Here is a 16,702-nt window from a genome sequence, read left to right on the forward strand (position 1 = left end):
TGACATAGAGCGCCACACCCCCGCCTTTCCTTCCTTCTCTATCCCGCCTGTAAAGCCTATAGCCCCTAATGCTAACTACCCAGTCGTGGGATGAATCCCACCACGTTTCTGTAAGCCCTATTATGTCTGGGTCTGAACTGGCTATTCTGAGGGCGAGTTCCTCCTGTTTGTTCCCCATACTGCGATTATTGGTATACAGGCATTTAAAGCCTTGCCTAGCTGCGTGTGCCACCCCCTGATTTAGGAGACTGTCTGGACCCCTGTTTCTTACCTGGGCACTCCTTGCTTTTGTCACCTGTCTTGCTCAGGTGGTGTCTCCACGTCTTCTTGCGGCCCCCTCCCCCTTGATCCTTAAAAAATTTGTTCACTTGTTAGATGGAAAAAAAAATCCTGTGCTGGCAGACACATTTGAGTATGGTAAAGCATGCTCAATTTTTCTGATTGCTTTAATCAGAAGTTGCAGATTGCCTAAGTATTGTTATATGAAGTGCCCCTTTCTGATATTATCCACTTGCCTACTTTGGCTGTGCCAAGCAAATACTGGTGTAGTACTGATGTGTTCAAACTTCTTCCTTTAGAAATGTTGAGAGAGGGTATGAGGAGAATCTTCTTGCTTTCTGGTAAGGGTAAAATGTTGAATGAAGGTATAGATGTGGCAGTTCCTTAGCTGGAAAAGCTAAACAATTAAAAATGACATAAGGCATAAGTGAACTTTAATGCTCCTGTCCCAAGTGAAGAATGGAAGTTAAAAATTGTAATAGTAATGCTATGTATTGCTTACATAACCGTGTGCTATGGCATCACGTTTTTAAAGGAGCCCTAAAAGTCCAGTTTAAATATAGAATGAATGTGTGTAATATAAAGTTGTTTCCAGTGGCAGGAATTTTAACTTTACTGACTCCAGAGAAAATCAAGTTGGTAGTTACTTGTAAAAATGTAAGGAGTAGTAAATCATGTAATTTGGCCTGCAGTTTTGATCTCGGAGCAGACTAACCTGTTTTCTTAAAAGATTAATTCTTTATTAAAAATTATACACTGCATTGCTCAAATTAATAACTACTTAGCATGCCAAACGTAACCTGCTTTCTTAAAAAGTTCTAAAAATTAAAATGCATCCAACAACAGCATTTTTTTATCTTGCTTAAGCAATGTGGCCAAAATCAGTAAGGATTATGAAAACTGAAAGATGTTTATGTGCTTCTTAATGTCCTGCCATAATACTTACTTTCTTGTAGCTAAATATATTTGCAACACAGGCTTTTTTTTAAAAACTTTTTTAGCCTTCAGAATGCTTTCAACTTTCTACTAATAATGAGAGTTTATTTTTCAGACTTGCTCTCAAACATTTTCATTTCAATTCTGTTATTTTTTTTTTGGCTTTGTAATAGCTGAGAGCAAAAAGGAATCCCCTGTAGAAACTCAGTCTGATGATGTACTCATTGTTTATGAGTTGAAACCTACCCCTGAACAGAAGGCTCTTGCTGACTCTCTTAAACTCCCTTCAACGTTCTTCTGCTACAAGAACAAGGCTGGTTATGTCAGTGAAGAGGATGATGGTAAGGGATCGCTTTAAAAATTACCTCTGAGTTGAATTTGGGGGAACAATGTTATACCTAGACTCTGACTGATGGAATATCAACAGATGCTTAAAAGGGGAAAGTTAAACTTTAGCCAAAACTTGTTTTTGTTTTGGCTGTTCCCTTTTTAAATATAGAAGCTAGCCAGAATCAGGAACTTTGCAAGTGTAGTGAGCACAGTGCCTGTGACGAATTAGCTAGAGCTGTAAGTTCATAGAGGATGTCTGAACTGATGGACTCTCTTGACTTCTTTAAGATGAAGACTATGACACAGCTGTTAAGAAACTGAATGGAAAGTTATATGCTGATGATCGAGAGGAATGTACATCTTCACAAGATCCAGTGAAAGGTAAATCTTGAAACAACTGTCAACTACCCTTCTGAACTTGCTTAACATTGGTGGTGGTCTAGGACTCCCAGGCTTCCTACAGGGAAGCCATACAGCTCTAGGTCTCCAGCCATGCAGCACTCAGCATGCTAGGGCTGTGGTCAAAAGTAACGTGTCAGGCAACTTCCAGAACCCAGAGCAATTTTCTCTGCTCAATCAGCAGTCTGTCAAATTGGACTTAGTTGTACAATGACATGAGGAAGGGCATATTATCCCTGAAGTCTTATCTGACACCTCTCCGTTTACATTTAATGGTTTAACAAGATATATTATCATGGAAATCCTACATGCATAGTCCTTGGGCCATAATGGCTACAACAGTGCCACTACTTAAGTTTTACAAAATACTTCTGTTCTCAAAAACTGACTTTCTTCAGACATTCTTGACTGCATGACATACCTCTATAAGCAAAAGTATATTGGCATGTTCCTGTTGGTCTGTGGTCATTGGATGTTCTTGTTGTGATCTGTAGTGAAAAAGATTTAGCAATCTCAGTATCTAAACTACTATGTCCAAGTGTTGAAGCTGAAACTAAGAATTGCACCTGAATAACCATTACTTATTATTGACACCAGGTTGTCCTTTCTAGAATGAAGGTAAGCTCATGCTGGATCCCTTTTAAAAACCCTGTTTCTTTGAGAGAGTTTGAATGAGATGGGGTGGAAAAAAACACACAGGTTTGAAGATTTGGGCTTTACCACATCTTGGATGGTTATTTGAGGGATTAAGTGGTAGACGGAGAAAAGCTTTATATGTAATATATTTTAATACATAACCTGTTGCTTTTGCTTGCTTGGATATAAATGTTATTGTCTTTCACATACCTAAATGAAAGAGTGGAAAAGGCCAGTGCAGTATACTCTCTTGATGCTTCCAACCTTAAATGTTTAAAACTAAAATTTTGAGGGAGCTAGTCAGATCTGAAAAATTAGCGGCTATTAGTTTCAGATACCCATGAAACACATTCCAGTTTGAGCTTACCCATTTAAGTATATTTTATGAAAAAGGTAAGTTAATAATTTAAAACCTAGCTTTGTTATAAAGGCTAGAGACAGTTTCTACAAAAACACTGATAGAAGACTGTTGAAATGCTCTTCTATTTGGATTTACCTTCTCCCTACCTGTCACTTGACAACAGCGGAGTGGTTTGTCTGGCATAAATTACTCTAGGTGGCATCTGGCAGAACAGTTGTTACAGCTTGACAACTTTCATATTGAAATGAAAAGCCCCCACTAGAAAAGGAGGGTTCTAAAATGAGTATTTCCCATTGGATCAACTCACTCTAGGTAATGAAAACAAATAAAATCTAACATGGATAATGAATATATAACTGGTCATCGTATTCAACAGTCATCAGTGGCTCAATGCCTACTTGGGAGGAGATATTGAGTGGGGTTCCCTAGGGATCTATCCTAGGTCCAGTTGAATATTGTTGAATATCTTCAGTAATAATTTGGATGATGGGATTCAGTGCATGCTTACCAAATTTGTGTATGACATCACGTTGTGTGGAGTTGCAGATACTCCAGAGGGTGTGGCTAGGATCCTGAGTGACCTGAACAGACTGGAGAAATGGTCTATGATCAGTCAGATACGATTCAGGAAGGACAGGTATAAAACCCTGCACTTGGGACAGAATAATTGCATGCACAAATACAGACGGGAATGTGGCTAGGCTACAGTACTGCAGCAAAGGACCTGAGAGGTACTGTAAGCTGAATGTAAGGTAACAGTGTGCTCTTCTTGCAAAAAAGGCAACCATATTCTAGGTTGTATTAAAGAAGCATTAGTTGCGAATCATGGGAAGCAATTGTTCTACTCTGTTCAGCATGGGTAAGGCTTCACCTAGAGTACCATGTTCAGTTTTGGACCCTACCCTTCATGCAGGATGTGGACAGTTTGGAAAGAGTGTAGGTGCACAGCAGCAAAAATTATTAGCATTCTGGGAGCTGAGACTTAAGACTAAAGGAATTAGGGTTAGTTAGTCTAGAGAAGAAGAGAAAGAGGGGGGAAGGGATTTGATAAGTTCAGATACCTGAATGGTGATCATAGAGAGGATGGGGATGGGCTTTTCTCTGTGGCTGTAGGGGATTAGAAGCAGTGCCCTCAAGCTGAAGCAAGGGAAATTTAGGCTGGAGATTAGGAAGAATTTTCTGGCTGTCATAGTGGTCAAGCATTGGAACGGGTTACCTAGACAAATTATGGAATCTCTATTCTTAGAAGTAGCAAGAGCAGGTTTGCCAGACACTTGGTTAGGATGGCTTAGTCAGGGGTGATCCTGCCTTGAGCAGGGGGGCTGGACTAGATGACCTTGTGAGGTCTTTTACAGCCCTACTTTCCTATTAACCTGTTATGAACTTGATTTGTTAAGTGTCAGCGCTAGCTGGCAAGCTGTATACCCAAGTGTTATCCCTTTGGTTTTAGCATTTCAGAAATATCTTGCCATCTTGTTTTCTGCTTTCAGTAATTTGTAGTCTGCTGTCTGTAGGTATGGCCTGTGAAAATGAACCAAAGAATGAGAGAGAGTGTGTCATTGTTTGGGAAAAGAAGCCAACTCCTGAGGAGAAGGTCAAAGCAGAGACTCTAATGCTCCCTTCTACATTTTTCTGTGGTGTCAGCAGTGATACTGATGAAGACCATGACAATCTGGATGATTTTCATGCAGAACTGATGAAAAAAGCTCAAGAAGTTAAAGTAGGAATTATATCTTTAAGCATGACTTTCAAATATGTTTTGTTTCATCATTTAAGAATTTCAACTTAAAAGGAACTTGTGACCCTTTGAAATTCATTGCATTAATGTTTGCTTTTTTTTAAAATGGATGTTGCTGCTCCCACATCTCAGTGTGCACTAGTTTCCCTTATTTGGGAGTAATCCCTTCAAGAGGTGCAGTTTAGACTAAATCTGATGGAACTATATGAAACTTTAAGACAATTTTAGATGTTTTCTTTTGATGCAATCTAAAGTTTAATTTGTGGGTTTCCCTTTTAAGTTTTTGTATTAAAGTAAATTACAAAATGAGTTATTCCTCACATGTCAAATATGGGTCCAGGGGCAGACACTATTACTGCTGAATATGTAGTCCTTGTTGATGCATGGTACCCCTGTACACAGGTAGGCCAGAAGGTGTTCTGTAGTCTGAAAGTTTCCTCCACATTCATGCATGTTATTTTGTGTTTTTAGAGTATCTCCCCAAATTTGGATGTTAACTTCAGTCTTACCAGCCCCTGTTTGGAGGCAATAGAAGCTTCCCTGTGTTGGTCAATTGAGCTCTGCACCTGCAGGGTCATGTTTGGTAGCTTTGATATTCATCTTAACTCCCTCCTGAGTCATCTCTACCAAAGCTGTAAGAAAATTATTTAACCCAGTTAAAATCTGGTTTGAAGAAAATGCTTTTGAAAAAATGCTTTAGAAAAAATTCAAGGGTAGAATTTAAGGCACTCCTTGTGCCCATATTGATTTAAGCTCAATTAGTAGTAGGGTGCTGAAGAAATCCCAAATACTGTTTTGAAATAACTTAAAAAAAAATCAAATCTTAGTGTACCAAATTCTTCCAGCAGTGTTTTGAGAATTATGGATTTTAAAAAGTTATCTCAGTTTTACCACTGAGAGGTGAGAAATTGTGGCATCCAGCTTGAATATTCAGACTCTTACACTTCTCCCTGTGGCTTGCATACTGAGTTCTAGGAGTCAGGAGTTACCTGATTCTTCATAGATTGACCACAAATTGGTGAGAACTGAAGGTGGTCAGCAACTCTCAAAGTTGCTGCTGCTGGTTCTTAGTAGACCAAGGTTTCTACCTTTCTGCAGTGTTCTTTGGCAAACAAATGGAGGAACAGCAGTGGAAAATGGGGTTTGATATTTTTCAGAGGAATTACAGACCCATGATTTTTCACCTTGGAGAACTGTGGAATCCTTTCAGCAGTGCTGCAGAATATTGGAACTGATTCACAAGATAAACCCTGAGACATTTTAAATACAAATCCATAGGGTCAAAAACTTTCTAATCTTAGTGTTCTTATCAATGCTTCACAATACAAGAATTGTGCTTTACGCATACACTTTGGATATATATTTACACACATATGCATGCATACACATTTGTATGTGTACACATACATATTTATATTTATACACACCCAAACACATTTATATATTTATACACACCCAAACGCATATAATATAATAAACATGCTTGCATATATGTGCACACATGCACTTATGCATGCACACCCACACACGCATCAGTGCACACAATTGTTCTCTGTGTGCATGTGTTCTGTTAGTGTTTTTGCCAAAGTTGTCTTCTGTTGCCAAGAATTCACCAAGAACACTAATAGACAGATAAATATTATAATACAGACAGATGATAATTAGAAACAGACAGATGATGAGAGAGTTCCCTTCCCTGCCAACCCCAGTAAGAAAATGAGCAAAGAGCTGACACTGCAGGGGCTGTGAGTCTAATGAGGTTGAAAAACACTGTTCCAGGTGTTTCAAATGATAGCCTCCTCTAAAATATTCACTGGAAACTTAAAAAGAAAAAAAATCATGTCTTGTTTCTTTTAAAGGAGTTTCAAGAAAATGAAGTTACCAGTTCATCTGATGCAGTCTTTACCAGTGAAGTATCTGTTCCCTCATTCAGTGAGGAAGCAATATCTGTTCAATCCACCATTACATGTGAAGAACCAGTGTCTACCACAGAATGTACAAATGTATCTCAGACTTTATTGGGGACTGATGACAAGCCTGTAGATTTGTCAACTAAAAAGGAAAATGATCCAGATTCTGCAGACTCGACAGTTCAAGGTAGGATGCAGTCTTGTGGTTTAAAACCATACTTCTTTATGTACCAAGGTTAACAAATTTAATATCTTGCTTCTGTTTAATACAGTAACTTCATTAAAGTAAATAAATTGGCTTAGTTTGAGAACTGATGTAGTTAATGAAAACTGGACCTGGACCTTAAAAATCCCACAAACATTCAGTATTTTTACCAAAAAAAAAGTAACATTCCAGGACATTAATATTCATTAATTGTGGGAGGTTCTTTTTATATAAACAGTGAGGCACTACTAAAATTCCATAGTTCTGCCCAGAAAAGTATGGTAACTTCTTCAACATTTTTTATACAGTTCCAAAAGAACCAATATATTTGTTCGTTAGGGTATGTTTAAACCTTGTCAGGCTTACTTTGCTTTGTCACCATACATTGACCTTCAGTGGAAAATTAGAGAGAGAGGTGAAACTATTTTTTACCATTTTGGTGTCTTGTAAATGTTATAGTAACATATGGGATAGAATAGGGAAAAATTGCTTTGGGAAGGAGGAAAATCCTAAATAATCCTAAAACTTTGTTTCTTACTGTGATAGGAACTGGACCCATCTCATTTGGATTTGACACTGCTGCTGGCTTGTCGTTTGCTGATCTGGCTTCAAAAAATTCTGGGGACTTTGCTTTTGGTTCTAAAGGTAAGCTTCATATCTGTATTTGGAAACAAACTCATATTGGACTGACTTTATGCTAAGTAGTTACCATATTTTTTTCACTTACCACTGCACCCAGAAAAGATGCACCTTTTGAGAAGGCATAATGAAAAGAAAAAAATCTTTAGAGTAATGGCTGAACCCTGGCCATTGCTGCCCAGCCAGAGCTACAGTCTTAACCTTGTCATAGTCACTGCTGAATTTGTCAGCAGCTTTTGGCTGCTCAGAAAAAGCTATTGCCAGTTGTGCAATGGATATGAAAGTTAAAACTGTGACACTGCCCTCACTTTCTGCGACCACAGAGGTCACTGACACGCATTCAGTTAAAGGTCCTATGGGAACTGATATGCAATCCCAACAGTCGCACTTCTAGCCTTGCCACGTGTGTGGCCAGAGGTGCGATAATGGGATTGAAGATCAGATCCCAATCGCACCCTATTGCTGGTGCAGGGGAAGCGGAGGATCATGATCTAGGGCACCCCCTGCACCAGCAAGTAGCAAGCTGTGTGCCTCTGCATCTGTGGCTCAGAGCACCAGTCAGCTGATTGGCCCTCCCAGCACTGGGAGTGAGCTGGAGTTTTGAGAGGCTCTGGTGTACTCACAATGCAGGGAGTGCCAGCTAGGTGACTGACACTTCCAGCCTCAGGAGTGCCAGAGCCCCTCAAGACTGGTGCAGTCCTGAGTGTGGGAGTGCCAGTCCCCCAGCCATGGGAGCTTACTAGGGTGAAGGGCTCTAATGTACTTGTGGCTAGAAGCACTGATCAGTTGACTGGCATCCCTAGCCATAGAAATCTTAGGCTCTGGTGCACTCCCAAAGCTGAGAGCACCAATCAGCTGATGAGCTCTGACTACACCTACAGTTCAAGGCATGATGGGAACCAGCCACAAAATTATAACGTATATTTTGTGTAATAACTGCATGAACTGGGTTAGTATAGATGCGATTAACTTGTTAATCATGTCCTAAATGTAAAGTCTGCCAAGGGCCAGCGAAACAGGATCACAGCAGTCATTACATCATCTCTGTGCTTGTATTCCAGCCTCCAAATTGGCCACCCTGCTTAAAGCATTGTACGCTAACTTGGGGAGAGGGAGAGGGGCATGTGGTATGTGAGTTCATTGATTTTCTGCCCATGTTTAAGTTACTACTGAATCCATATCCTGTGTGTGTATATTTAAATTTTGGAAAAATATTTATACCTTAAATCTTTTATAACTAGATAAGAACTTCAAGTGGGCAAATACTGGAGCAACAGTATTTGGAGTACACACAACCAGTAAAGGAGAGGAAGAGGATGGTAGTGATGAAGAAGAGGTCCATAGTGAAGATATCCACTTTGAACCTATAGTGTCCTTGCCAGAGGTAACTGTGACCAAAGTCGGCTTTAAAAGAGTACTATCAAGATGATACAGTGTTAGCAGTAGACATAATAAAATAAGTAGATTAGAATTAATTTTAAAACTAAATTTTCCTACGCAATGCTTGCATTTTCTTTGTATTCTGCTTGGATGCAAAGGTTGCTGCTGCTTAAAAAAAAAAAGAAGGTCTCACGTAAGCACTGCTCACTCCTCATTTCTGCCTTAAAAATAAATGTTGTCAAAGTAAGACCCATTTTAGGGAGTTGCCTAGCTTTCCAGTAGGACAGAGCATGATTTTAACCCTGAGAGGTCCAGAGAAATTTTACTTTGAAGTTATTAGTGTATGGTAAAATCTGCCTTAGATTTTCTTGAGGTTCTAAAACACTTGAACTTAAGCCTCTATGGGTATATCTGCTGTTGCAGTTCCGTAGTAGAATCCATGTCTGCTATGCAGAAGACCTGTGTTCAATTCCTAGACACCCATATAACTGCAGCCGTTGAGGCACTGAGCATCTGGACTCGGTCTGTCCTTTGGATTGCTTCTTTGTGGTCTAAGGGGGGTGGATGGTCTGGGCAGTCTCTACTCCTCCTTACTCCTGCCTAGGCATATGTGTCAAAGGTCTGGGTGACCTCACACATACACTGTGATTCAGTAGGATCGACGGTTGCCTACTACTACAGGTGTACTTGCATGTAGAAACCTCAGTTTTGTAGGTAAACACAAACGTCAAAGATTTTTATATTTGTGAAGTTTCACTTAAATCTCAGAAGCAGCTTGCCAGACCTCAAATCCTAGTAAAAACATCCTGGCTAAAGACTTCCTTGTTGAAACTGATTTTTAAAGGTCAGTTATTTAACTTGTGGTAAAACAAGTGGCAGTTTTCTTGGTTTTTTGTTTTTTATATAATATGGAATTCCCTTGTTTAGAGAATCTCTTTGACTTCCACTTATAAGTAATGTAGCCATCCCAATTCAAGCTTATAACGTTGTTCCACCATTTTGTATATTGTGTTCTTTGCCCTCCAACCCAAAGGGAGACCATACCAGGATCACTGAGCAGTAAGACACTGAAATGAGCTTGTGAACAATTTTTAGTTGAGTAGCTAGTTGGTAAAAGAAATGGTTTCAAGAGCTAGGAGGAACAGCTATTTTATTGTTAGTCACCAAGAAGGGCAGAATATAAATCAGCTAAATGAAGTATTGTAGCAGACAGCAGAATGAGCTTCAGGAAATGTTCTGCAAATTCATTCAGTTTTAATCTGATAGGAAGTGAAACTGGAACTGTGAATGCAGCTTGGTTTACTAAGGATGTTACCACCATATTGAAAATGTTGCTAAGATGATTACAGTATTTATTCAAATAGAATACAACCCTGATTATAAAATGACCCCCGATTAATCGGATTCTAGATATGGAAAATTATAACAAATATATACATTTTCCAGGTATAACATCTAATTTATTGTAGATTTGCCTTGAATTTGTCTCCCTTCTACTGCTACGTTAGGGAAAATTTAAATTTGGGGTGGGTCAGATAGCCTTTTGCTGTTTGCTTCCCCCCAACTTTTTCCCCTGGCAGCCCCTTCTTCCTCTCCTTACTGTAAGACCCTGCTCTCCCTGAGTACATGGAAGTGAGGAGCAAAATTGCAAACAATACCCTTGAAATTAAACATGGCTGTAGCAGCTGCATGTAGTTCCCATGCATGTAGTTTATCCAGAATCAGTGAACGTTACCTTTTATAAACTGCTGCAAGCTTTAGCAAATTACCTCCAGAGACACACTTTGAGCATCACTTTGGCACCTGCTTATATTATAGCACAAACTATGCAAGCTATTAGTCCAAAGTCACAGGCTCATGGTTTACTACATAGTTCATTGGGCTGGGCCCCACCAGAGTCAACAGCATTTGAAACCACAGTGACCTCACAGCTCAACACTCCTCAGTATGTGTGCACTCCAGATACCACTTCCAAAGGATCCATGTGCTAATTATGACTGGAAGTGGGTGTTTTTGTCTCAAGTTATGGGATGCTCCAAAATTTTATATGCAGATGAGGCACAAGGGCAGCTTCGTCCAGCTTCACTGCTTGGTGGGCGGTACCACACTAATATGTGCAAGGCTGAAAGAGAGGGGGTACCAGTGAGTCTGGGTGAATTGTAGGTGATGGAGTGGCTCACCATGACTTGAAAAAGAGTTGGTGGTGAGGGGGACTGCACTTAATGAGCACTACTGTATGTTTTATTCAAATGGGCTGCACTAACCTATTCTTGTGGTAGGCTTCCATGTGTTTTATAGTCATGCTCAGTGGTGGCTACATTAAAACAACTTCATAGTTGGTTTCCATTGATGAGCACATGCTGCTCTTGGCAGCAGTTATAATTATAGTATATTTAGTGAGGTTTTGTTGCATGTTGTTATAAGGTGAGGGGCTTCTCCCCCCACCCCCCATGCCAACAGGATGGGGTAATCTTGTCTTTTATTCAAGTAAATATGGTAATTGAGTGCAAACTGAGTTAGAAAAGACCTTTTTTTTTTTTTTTTTTTTTTAAGACAAACCTTTGTGTTTTTCCTGTAACTAGACTGCTGCAACAGTAATAAATGTGGTTTCAAAAAACATTAACTAAAACACCATTTGGAGGTGAGATACTGTGCCTTTTATATGCAGCATCCTTGAATCTTAAGAGTTAAGCTGAGAGAGAAATAGCATATTTCAGGGGCTGCAAACCACAGATGCTGGGTGAATAGCACCTTCATTTTCACTGTCTATTAAGTTAACATTATTTAGTTCAGCTTAGAAATAAGCTCCTTGCATCAACTTAGTATCTTCTCTCAAACTCTGCATAACCTGGCTCCATCTTCGCTATTATGTTTTTTCTTCCCTGCTATTACTGTTCTTCCTTCTCTTCATGTGTACTTCCACAAAACATCTCTGGTTTATCACCTTGTTTACTCCTACATCCACACCTTTTTAAGCATTTCCTTGCTCCAGAAGAACTCTAGCAACTAATATTTTTTAAACATTTTTCTATAGAGACTAGAAACTTTATTTACACAAGATAATTATGTTTATCTTGAGTGGTCTAATAGTATGTAACAAGTTTTTTGAGGACACGCTACCCAGTGTTCCACAGATAGCATACTACTAAAGAAGTGCTGTTAGCATGTATTAAAAAAAAGAAAAAAAAATTAAATTCCTGCGGCACACCTGTGTATCAACAAAACTTAGAAATGTAGTGGGGATCCCTACCAAAAAATGTGGCTGTGTAAAGCCTTAGAAAAGTGTATGACCACCAGAAACTATTCTAGAAATTTGTCAATTACTCCTAAATTTTAAATTTTCTAATCTAGTTTCAGACAGTTTGTTCAGTTCCTCTTAAGTGTGGGCAGGTATCGCCTCTAGCTGTGGATTTGTGTTCGGAGTCTGAAGTAGAAATGTTTGAGGGAAGTCTTCTTAAAAGTGTGCAGAACTACAATGGCAGGAAGCAGGGCAGGGTGAAACTTTTATAGATTAATTCAAAGAGGTATAAACTTTCATAGGCAACCACCTCAGTTATGTCTCTCTGAGCCAGTGAGTCCTAAGGTGTCACATGCCCTGCCTTGTGCCTAATATAGTTACCTACCTCTAGGACTACAGTGGAAAGCAACTACAAAGGCTCTTATATGCGTGAAAAATTCACTGGTGATAGTGCTGTCCAGGAAAACATGAATTTTCTTATTTTGTAGGTGGAAGTTAAATCTGGAGAAGAAGATGAAGAAATTCTCTTTAAAGAGAGGGCAAAACTCTACAGATGGGACAGGGAGGTGTCTCAGTGGAAAGAACGTGGAGTTGGAGAGATCAAGATCCTCTTCCATACCCAGAAGAAATATTATAGAATTCTGATGAGAAGGGACCAGGTTCTTAAAGTCTGTGCAAATCATTTTATCACAAAATCCATGAACTTAAAGCCCTTGAATACATCAAACAATGCTTTAGTTTGGACTGCCGCAGATCACTCTGGTGCGTTTTAGTGGATGAAATGTTTTGGGGGTATGGGAAGAGGGGGAATTGTATGGCTTGGAGAAACAGCTATACAACACTTTTCTAAATGCATAAGACAACTGGAAGGTTTTTTTTGTTTCTGTTGAAACTGATGCTGAATATGCTTGGAGTAATCTCTTTGGGAATTTCGAATTTCAGATGGTGAAGGAAAAGTAGAACAACTTGCGGTCAGATTTAAAAACCAAGAGATGGCTGATTCTTTTAAGAGGAGATTTGAAGAGTGCCAACGAAGCTCATCAGAACTGCAGAAAAGACATGTATCCCTGGCAGCAGGACTGTCAAAGGAGAGCAACCCTGTGGTGTATTTTGAAGTTTCTGCTGATGATGAACCAATAGGACACGTAACCATGGAACTGTTTTCAAATATTGTTCCTCGCACTGCTGAAAACTTCAGGGCCCTGTGCACAGGGGAAAAAGGATTTGGGTTCAAGAACTCCACATTTTTTAGAATAGTTCCTGATTTTATGTGCCAGGTAAGTGCAAGTTCAGGCCTTAAGCAACAGTAAACTAAATCCATCTTGGCTGACTGGCATTTTGTCAGACTTTATGAAGAAATTACGTAAGATTATTTTCATAGGATTTCGTATTACAAGAATTGCTTATTACTTAAAAGTGGATTTACAAAAAACTTTTCAATTCAGTGGGTGGGTTTTTACTTGGTTCCAAAGTTCAGATCTAATTTGAAAAGTGGTGCGTATGTTTTCTCTAAATGTGTTTTTTCTCTTGTATCCTGCCTCAGGGATTTCAGTAGGAAACTTTCATTTACAACTAAAAATATTGGGTTGGGAAAGGCCAAGTGGAGTGCTTTTTCTGGCTCAGTATAAAACCAGAAATAAAGATTTTGCCAGTCAAATGCTTGTATTGGTTTACCTGCATACTTCAAATATATATCTGAACTTGAAATAGAAAACATAAGGAGAGTTGGTGGGGGGCAGAGGCTTTTCATAGCATTTGCAACATCTTGTCAGTATTTAAGAATTTGGAGAGTAATAGATTTAATAAGACCTGGTTGGTCTCCTCCTTTCATGCCTTGCCTTACTGTGTAACTGCTTACTAAATGCATTCTTTATACTCGCTTCATTTTGACCCATTTCTTTTTTTCTATTTTTTTTTTTTTTTTAAGTCCCAGGAGTGGTGATTTTCAGCTGTGCCACTTAGTAATGCTAATATTCCATATGCTTGTAAATGCCACTACCTTTCTGAATAGAGAATGTAGTTCTGATTCTGAAAGGCACTAAATAGCTCTACTAGCTGCTGAACGTCTTATGCTATTGCAAGTTTATGCTGGCTCATGTGTTCTTTCACAAAGATAAATTTAAGAATTTGTCTGTTTTTGCAGGGCCAACCCTTGTAAAATTGTTGATCACTTTACGTGCCAGAACAGATTCAGTCAGAACACAGCATACTAGTAGTATAAGGGTGTGGAAAGATATTCAGGGAAGGAGGGGCACTAAAAATAGCCCAGTGCCAGGGAGAGGGTAGGAAAAGCACAGCCTTTAGACTGGGGTCAGCAGCTAGGCTTCCCAGCCCTGGGCCTGAATTGGGAACTGTACAGATGTTCAAAACAGATGAGTCAAAAAATGGACAACCCGATCTAAAGTTAGGTGTACCTTAGAGGTAGGGTTAGCTTGGATTGATCTAAAAATAGCTGATCCAATTTAACCGTCCTGAACTTATGTGCTGTTCACGCTAAGATTGACTTGTGTGAACTAAATTTGATTGGGTAGCCATTTTCGACGCAGTCTAACCTTCCCCTAATGTCTGTAGATAAACTTGGTGCTTTGCAGTTTGGTCCTGAACTTGAAAGGTAAGAAATAAAATCTCATGGGAAGAATTAATAATTTTGGTTTGCTTTGTTTGTCTAGCTTGCACAAAGTGAAGCATGAAAAAACACAATCTTCTTGTTCTAAAAGAAAAAAACTATCTCTAGCTCTAATTTTCTAATGCAGTAGTTTTCTGTGGAAAACAGCAAGTTTTCTACTTCATAAATATATTTGGGTTTAGAAGTTTTAATAAATCTCTAATACTTTCAGGGAGGAGATATCACTAAACAAGATGGAACAGGTGGACGGTCCATTTATGGAGAGGCATTTGAGGATGAGAACTTTGAAGTAAAACACACTGGTCCTGGATTACTCTCAATGGCAAACAGGGGCCGAGACACAAATAATTCTCAATTTTTTATTACACTTAAAAAAGCAGAACACTTGGACTTTAAACATGTGGTATTTGGATTTGTGAAGGATGGCATGGATGTTGTGAAAAAGATGGAATCTTTTGGTTCTCCCAAGGGAGTAGTGAGCAGAAGAATTGTTATTACAGACTGTGGACAAATATAGAATCATCGCTTTAACCTCATACCAATAATCTTTTAACAGCCTAAGTTGAAGTTTATCTGTTGGCCAATTATGTTCAGCATTTTGAAATGAACACTTCTGATGTATAAATGTAAAATTTATAGCTTTATAGCCAAGTATTTTTTTTAATTTGTTCTAATTGATTTTGCATGTTGTGAAATAAAACAGTTCAAGCACTGGTGCATTTCAGGTGTATTTTGTTATTCTGACATCTGTATTAAATGTCCATTTTCAAATTAAATCCTAGTCTTGTTAAAGCAATGGTCTGTGTCTTCACTTTGGTTTGTACAAGGAATATTACCGTTTCAGCTGTTCTGGCTTGCTGCTCTGCTGTATCAACATCTTGAGTAAGAGGATTTAGTATGGAAGTGCTGGAGACACATGTGGAAACAGCTAATGGATTCACCTTTTAACATCATCCCTGTAAGCAGGACCACTTTGTTTTATACACTAAGGGCTTGTATTTGCTACTTGGTAGTGTTGTGAGTAGTATTTGGGTACCTGAACACTGATGTTGGTAAATTACCGCCTGTGTAAGGTTGTTATAGGCTTTCATTGTCGAGATCTAATGGATACATTTAAGGTCTCTTTTTGTCATTGGGCTTTTCTGCACATACTGTTCCTACGTACAGTGGCATACTACTAATAAAATATTTGACTATAAGATAAATGAACCTAGTAATGCTTATTGGGTGGGAAAACTGGAAACAAAAAAACAAACCCTGAAAATTATTATTCTGCAGACTTGCACCAAATGTTACTGGGTGACCTTTTTGTCACCATGCTGCTTGAATCGTTTGGAGCAAATGCAGTTTTTGGTTCTTTTTATGATAGCTTGTTTCTACTGACTGGCAAATGTTGGCTTAAATTTAGTACAGAGCAACAAAGTAATTATGTGTAAATTACACTTATTAAGTAAAGAGGGTTTTTCTGTTAAACCTTTATAAACATGATTAATGAGTTAAAGCAATTAAGAAATTTTTGTGAAGTATGTAGATAATGTGCGAATCCTTCATATATAAAAAGCAATCTTTTCACTTTTTAATAAAATACTTTAGTTCTTCATAACATCAGTTTTGTAAAATAATCAGTTTTACTATATGAATTAAGCTAGGAAAAGTGGGGAGGATTGCAGAAATGTGTTTTATGTTCTGTTCTTTCTGTGACTTTTTTAAAAAGTAAACAAAATGTAATTGCATCCATGTTTTTCTGTTGCTTTAAACTTGTGGAGCTAAATTAATGAGTCTGGAGCTTTCCATCCTCATGATTTGAAACTGTAGTTGAGTAGCAACAAGATTCAAATTATGATTTTATTACACATTATCTATTGATAGTTATAAAAAGAAGTTCAATGTAAAATGAAACTTTTTGCATTGTTTTTGCATAAATTTAAATAAAATTGAATTGGGAATTTGGTGGTGTTTTTTCTGGTTTACTGATATAAAAGCAATCAAGGAAACAAACGGTGAACTTCTGAATTGTGTTTCTTA

General features: G+C 38.5%; 1 protein-coding gene across 2 annotated transcripts in view; it reads left to right on the top strand.

Annotated features, from left to right (window-relative positions):
- Window positions 1–16,472, top strand: part of LOC109306272 (E3 SUMO-protein ligase RanBP2-like) — a 60,005-nt gene extending 43,533 nt beyond the window's left edge. The window contains exons 21-29 of one of the 2 annotated variants that reach the window (XM_019529599.1): window positions 1,389–1,556; window positions 1,834–1,926; window positions 4,432–4,661; window positions 6,539–6,776; window positions 7,341–7,439; window positions 8,675–8,817; window positions 12,540–12,813; window positions 12,994–13,328; window positions 14,889–16,472. In XM_019529599.1, the coding sequence (XP_019385144.1) occupies window positions 1,389–1,556; window positions 1,834–1,926; window positions 4,432–4,661; window positions 6,539–6,776; window positions 7,341–7,439; window positions 8,675–8,817; window positions 12,540–12,813; window positions 12,994–13,328; window positions 14,889–15,194 (1,886 nt within the window). In that variant the 3' untranslated portion in view covers window positions 15,195–16,472. The remainder of the gene's footprint in view (window positions 1–1,388; window positions 1,557–1,833; window positions 1,927–4,431; window positions 4,662–6,538; window positions 6,777–7,340; window positions 7,440–8,674; window positions 8,818–12,539; window positions 12,814–12,993; window positions 13,329–14,888) is intronic. The other variant, XM_019529598.1, reaches the window with a different exon arrangement.
- Window positions 16,473–16,702: the final 230 nt, after the last annotated feature.

Source organism: Crocodylus porosus, unplaced genomic scaffold, assembly GCF_001723895.1.
Source record: "Crocodylus porosus isolate Cpor-Errol unplaced genomic scaffold, CroPor_comp1, whole genome shotgun sequence".
NCBI classification, from domain to species: domain Eukaryota; kingdom Metazoa; phylum Chordata; order Crocodylia; family Crocodylidae; genus Crocodylus; species Crocodylus porosus.